The sequence below is a fragment of the Arachis ipaensis genome, chromosome B05, assembly GCF_000816755.2.
Source record: "Arachis ipaensis cultivar K30076 chromosome B05, Araip1.1, whole genome shotgun sequence".
NCBI classification, from domain to species: domain Eukaryota; kingdom Viridiplantae; phylum Streptophyta; class Magnoliopsida; order Fabales; family Fabaceae; genus Arachis; species Arachis ipaensis.
Window position 1 is genome coordinate 9,718,680 of NC_029789.2, and position 5,548 is coordinate 9,724,227.

Consider the following 5,548-nt stretch of genomic DNA (forward strand, 5'->3'; position numbering starts at 1 on the left):
TTTGGATGAGTTTTATGAAAACCAGTCTAGAGTGTGTGTGATTGGGGGAATTATAAAAAATTCCTAGGAATTTTAAGATAAAAATATCATATTCCTATGTTTGGTTCAAAGTTTGAAAAGCTATTCCTAAACAAGTTTGATTCCAGGAAATCAAAATACCATCATTTCAATTCCTACCTTCCCCCTGAGTATATTTGATTCTCATAGAAATAGAATCTGAGTAACAAAGTAATACTTGAACCACACATCTCCTAAATATCATGTAATAAAACGGGGTCCAAAATCTATTTAGCACTACCCAGCCAATTGTGGAATCTTATAGGATGCACACCTGGGTAGAGAAGAACCCTTCAGTTTTGGTTGTGTTGTTGTGATGTAATTAATATGACAAAAACAAAAAAGAGACATTGCTTCAAATATGGAATCAATAGTCAAATTAATCTGTGAAAGATAAAGTATTTTTCAAATTCATCTCTGTAAAATTTTCTCAATTAAATTGGTCAATCAAAGATTAAAAATTAATCATATTTGTCCTTCAATCGCTCCATAAAAATTGATATTGTGAAGCATTAATTAAAAACATACATAAATCTATTAATTTAATTTTTTTTTCTAATTACATAAACCCTATCCCCAACATGACCTAGCGATTAAATTCATAAATTTTCATAAACATATTTAGTCAACATCCAATTAGACATGTTAGGTGTCATGTATATTATCAATTAATATTTCACATCACCAGTCGACAGAAGTTGTTGGAGTAACTAAAGAACAAATATAATTAATTCGTCATCTTTGAAGGACTAATTTGATTAATAAAATCTTTTAAAGACAAATTTAAAAAACATCTCATCTTTCATAAACTAATTTGACTATTAACCATTCAAATATGCCTAGTGACTATCTCACCTCACCCTGCTACCATCTGACTATGAAGGCGAATATTGCAAAATATAAACAATGAATTTCGGGTAATATGTTCAAATCAAAAGCTTAAAGGACAACTGCACATTTGAATTAAACAAAGAGTATGAAAGCAATTAACGTTGATTAAAAAAGATAAAGGGGCCATTAACAATAAAATATATCATATACAAGAGATAGGGTGAAAAGTCTGAAAACGACACCTAATAGAAAATTATGTATATATGACTTGTGAAGTTTGAAGATTACTAACAGGCAGCTTGCACTTATTCCTGGTGGTGGAAAGTGAGACAAAGTTAATAACTGTCTACTTTTAATATAGTGATAGATTGAAGAAGCAATATATCTCAGCACAATACTTTAATTTAAACCTAAAGAAAATTGCATCTCAGATGAAAATGGACTTATATCAGCTAAGGTTCAGGCCTATAGATGAATTATGCATTTACTAAATACTATGGCAAAGTATTCTGCTCTCTCTTGCGAGCAAGGGGTTTCTACTTGGAAATAGAATACCATGAAACTGCGGATATTGGTTAATATTTATTCCATAAGAAACACACACTACTGAATTGAACACAGGTACCTGCCAGGTTTTATATTCATTTCCTTACTTGATTCCGGGCAAATAACTAGAATTCTGGAACCACAAATCACTGCTAAAGAGAAAATTACAAGTTCCAGAATCATGCATATGCAGCGGCAGAAGGTTCCTAGACTCTGCAACTATTGCCATCAACAGATACCTCAAACATCAAGTCGCCAAGAATGCATGCATAATAATGAGTATCATAAATAACTTTACATCTCTGCACCAAACAAGAAGCAATAAACTACATACAAGTGGAGAGCCAACTTAAGAGAAGTCAGGGTGAATATATATGTTTTCACCATCAATTGTCCTAGGCTTCATCCAGCTTTGAGATTCTCATGATTATTATTTTATCCACAGATGATGTTCAAATGCCTCTAGCAAAAGTGAGAAAATAAAATAAAATAAAATAAAATCAAGCAGAAATAAAGGAAGTCTAGCAGTCGTAGACACAAGCTCAATCTTCATATATTTCTTATTGATGTATCCTATTGCAGTTATATAACTTGTGTGTTTAATTAATAATTAGTACCTTATAATAGTAATAGAAGACATTGTCAACTAGAAATAGTAATCAATAAGACATACCAAAAGGGCTGTCAACCAGGATATTTAATTATCTTTTGTATAACCACTGTCCTTGCTCTCCTTATCTCCCTACTACATTTATCGGCTTGCTCACTTAAAGTCTCGATGATGTCCGAAAAATGTTCAATTCTCTTCTTAATCTCATCGATCGCAAGCTTTACGGCATCCTCATTTCCAATAGCAAAAACAGCATTCTGCAACATGGATTCGATCTCCACTTCCAGTTTGTCGACACATAACCGAATGTTGTCCAAGTCTTTCAATGTAATAAGAGTACCAACTTGCATTGAGCTTATTACTTCTCGTTGGCTCCTTATAGCATTCTCATACTTCTTAAAAAGTGAATTACACCATTTTCCTACCGAGCCAATCGGAACAGCCAATGCACCAGCCACCGCTGCTACAACAGGTGGTGCAGAGATCGCAGCTGCCACCACTGAGAAAATCAAAACAGAAACAAAGGCAGCCACAAAAATGACATTTGAGACTCTCTTCAATGTCTTGAGGGATTGCAACTTCTTATCAAGTTTGTGCTTCCTACTTAGCAATTTTTTCAACATCGATGCTTGCTGAGAATAAACTGATTGAAACAACTGATGAAACTCCTCTGTAAAGGGGTCCCCTGCTTCCTTGAAATTTTTAAGTTCTTGCAATGTTTTCAGGTAAACTGACCCTTCAACCTCATTTTGTGACTCTTCCTCAAAATAGGTAATAGCTGACTTAATTATAATCTGTCTTTCGCGTGCCCGTCTCAAGCACTTATCAAGGGCATTACAGAAGTCCAATGTGTGGAGACTGTTCTCAAAGAAATCACCGACCAAGGAAAACAACTCCCGGTCCTTCTTGTTCCATATATCTTGCCTGCACTCAAGAATGACTTTGACAACTTCCTGGTTCATCTCAAGCAGGCTTGCGGTCATCTCTTTCAGCGAATCAACTGACATGGAACGAACCTCAACCCCTTCAGCGAGTGAGCTGATAACCCTATTGGTTCGCTCCTGAATGGTGGCATCAAATGATTGCAAGTTTGGATCTTCAACACATGCAGCTTCATAAGAGCTCAAATCATCAGCATATACCGAATGAGTACCCATTTTAATCAGTGTTGGAACATCACCCCTACCCATTCTGCTGGACTGAGCTCCCATCATGACCAAATTTCGTGACCCAACAAAGAGCTCACAAGCACAAAAATGTCAAACCCAGCTCCAAAATTAGAAAGCTTAATGCAATTGGATTGGATTGGCGTTTTGTCCCTCTCCCTCCACAAAATCAATTAATCATCGAGAACCCTAAATCTTAACCGAATGCAAAGCTTCAGAATTTCACAAATTGTGCTCAATTGGATCCACCACAACTCAGAACCGTGGCTGGCTTTGATAAATACTATAGAAAGATGCTGTGACTGTGTCTAGATCCAGAAACAAGAAGTCAAACCCTACACTATATAATACAGGATGAATTACAAAATTACTAAACACCCAAAATCAAAGTTGTGAATTTTAAGCAAAATTCGGCCATTCTAGGAGTTTTGCTTACCTGGGTTGAAGCTGAAATCTCCAAATTAAGTTGAATTTCTTCCCAAAAAGGAAAAACAGCACATCGGAATGCGAATGTGACTAAGTAGAGAAGAGTGAGGGATTGGAACTACCCCCAACTGCATTATGTCGGAAAGTCAAAGCATGCGAAGGGGATAGCTCGCCTTCGAGCTTCGCAGATACTTCGTTCTTTTTTTTTTTTTTTCGTATTAAATAGGTGCTACCTCAGAAGAGGAAATTCCATTTTCAAAAAGCAGTCCAATCCTGAATGAGATCTTTTGGGCTCGACTCGAGAGGATCAAACAGAAGACAGCGCCATGTTAATGCGATCGCAAGACAAAGAAGCTGCGACCATACTTTCCGCATTCAGTTCTAGCTATTTCTGCGCCTTCAGATCGACCTGAACAACATATACGGATCCCCTCTACCCCTTCCCCTTATCATAGAAAAAAGACTAACCATGATACAAGGGCCTGCCTTTCAGTACGTAAAAACGGAAGTGAAACTCTTTCAAACTCTAACGATTAATTCTATAAGACATTCCATGTAAACTAATGAATTTTGCCTGTATATCACATTATCTGATAACGTGTCAAGAAATTATTTCAAGGGACAAAACGTTCCTTCCCGTGTTTGCAATACGCTGCAATAAAATAGGACAATTAAATCTTTGAAAAATTTTTAAAAAACACTTAAACACCTAACTAATTTAAACATAGACATATAAACATATAATGAACCATGAAATAGGATAAATATTCCTAAATTTCAAGTCATTGTACCTACTATTGCACTGATTGTTGGTAGTAGCTTTAATTCCTTGCTTCTTATTCTTTTTCTTATGTTGTAGAGATTTTATTTGATGACAGGGCAAGAAAGGATTGGTCTCGAATGGTGTTACTTTCACTACTTTTGTTTGATGGACAATGCAAATATGAAAAATTGATTTGGCCTGAAAGAATTTTTAGATAATGATCAATTAAGGCATTAGGCCAAACTTGATCACGTACAATGCGCTGATCAATGGCCTTGTAAGATCTGTGATTTGAAGGAATCTAGAAAACTTGTGAATGAGATGAGTTAGAGAGGTTTAAAATCTCACAAGATCACATTCACAAAACTAATAGATGGATATTGCAAAGATGGGGACATGAAATTTGTATTGAAAATGAAGAAGAGAATGGTTGAAAGGGATTGAATTTGATGAGGTAGCTTTTACTACGCTCATATCAGAACTTTGCAGAGAAAAAGGAAGAGAAAGAAGAGCAAAAAATTGAGGCCGCCTACCAACCAAGACCAGTAACCAGTGCAACAAATAAAATGGTTTGTTGAAATTTAAGAATATTTGTTCTACTTTATAGTTTATTATGAATTTATGTGTTTGTATTTAAATTAGTTAGGAGTTTAAGTATCTCCTAAAATTTTTTCAATGGTTTAATTGTTCTATTTTACTGCAGTGTATTGCTAACACGACAAAGACCGTTTTATTTTTTGGAATGGTTCTTTAACATGCCATCAGCTAATGTGACACGTAAATAAAATCTGTTAGTCCTGGACAGAGACATTAATAGAAATGTATAATGTCTAACGGAGTCAATCGTTTGTGACCATAATATCATTTTTCAATTAATAAGAGGTGGGTTGTTATTTTGAACAATTGTTAGAAATTGTGGTAAAATTTTACTTAAAAAAACAAAACAAAACGAAACAAAAATCCAGAATCAATGAATTTAGCGAGAGGACAATTTTATAAATCGAGAGATCGCAAAAGATACACCGTTTGAACAAAGCAGCCCATAGAAAATAATTAAGGCTGAGTTTAGTTTGCATTTTATTATTTTAACACAAAGAAAATATTTTAAAATTTTTATTTTTATAATTTTTATTTTTGTTGTTTGTTTTT

General features: G+C 34.7%; 1 protein-coding gene across 3 annotated transcripts; it reads right to left on the reverse strand.

The window, feature by feature from the left end:
* LOC107642842 (UPF0496 protein At2g18630) lies at positions 1,441-3,864 on the reverse strand. Of its 3 annotated transcripts, none has more exons than XM_016346332.2 (3): positions 3,647-3,864; positions 2,108-3,545; positions 1,441-1,896 (listed from the first exon to the last, which is right to left on the reverse strand). In XM_016346332.2, the coding sequence occupies exon 2, from the start codon at positions 3,256-3,258 to the stop codon at positions 2,119-2,121; it is 1,140 nt and encodes a 379-aa protein (XP_016201818.1). In that variant the 5' UTR covers positions 3,259-3,545; positions 3,647-3,864; the 3' UTR covers positions 1,441-1,896; positions 2,108-2,118. The 3 variants fall into 3 exon arrangements, with proteins under 3 accessions (XP_016201818.1, XP_016201815.1, XP_016201816.1); XM_016346329.2 differs by having other exon boundaries at positions 2,108-3,550; positions 3,647-3,853; XM_016346330.2 differs by having other exon boundaries at positions 2,108-3,518; positions 3,647-3,852.

Coding starts and splice junctions, on each gene's coding strand:
- LOC107642842 (XM_016346332.2), bottom strand. CDS start 3,258: ATGATGGGAGCTCAGTCCAGCAGAATGGGTAGGGGTGATGTTCCAACA.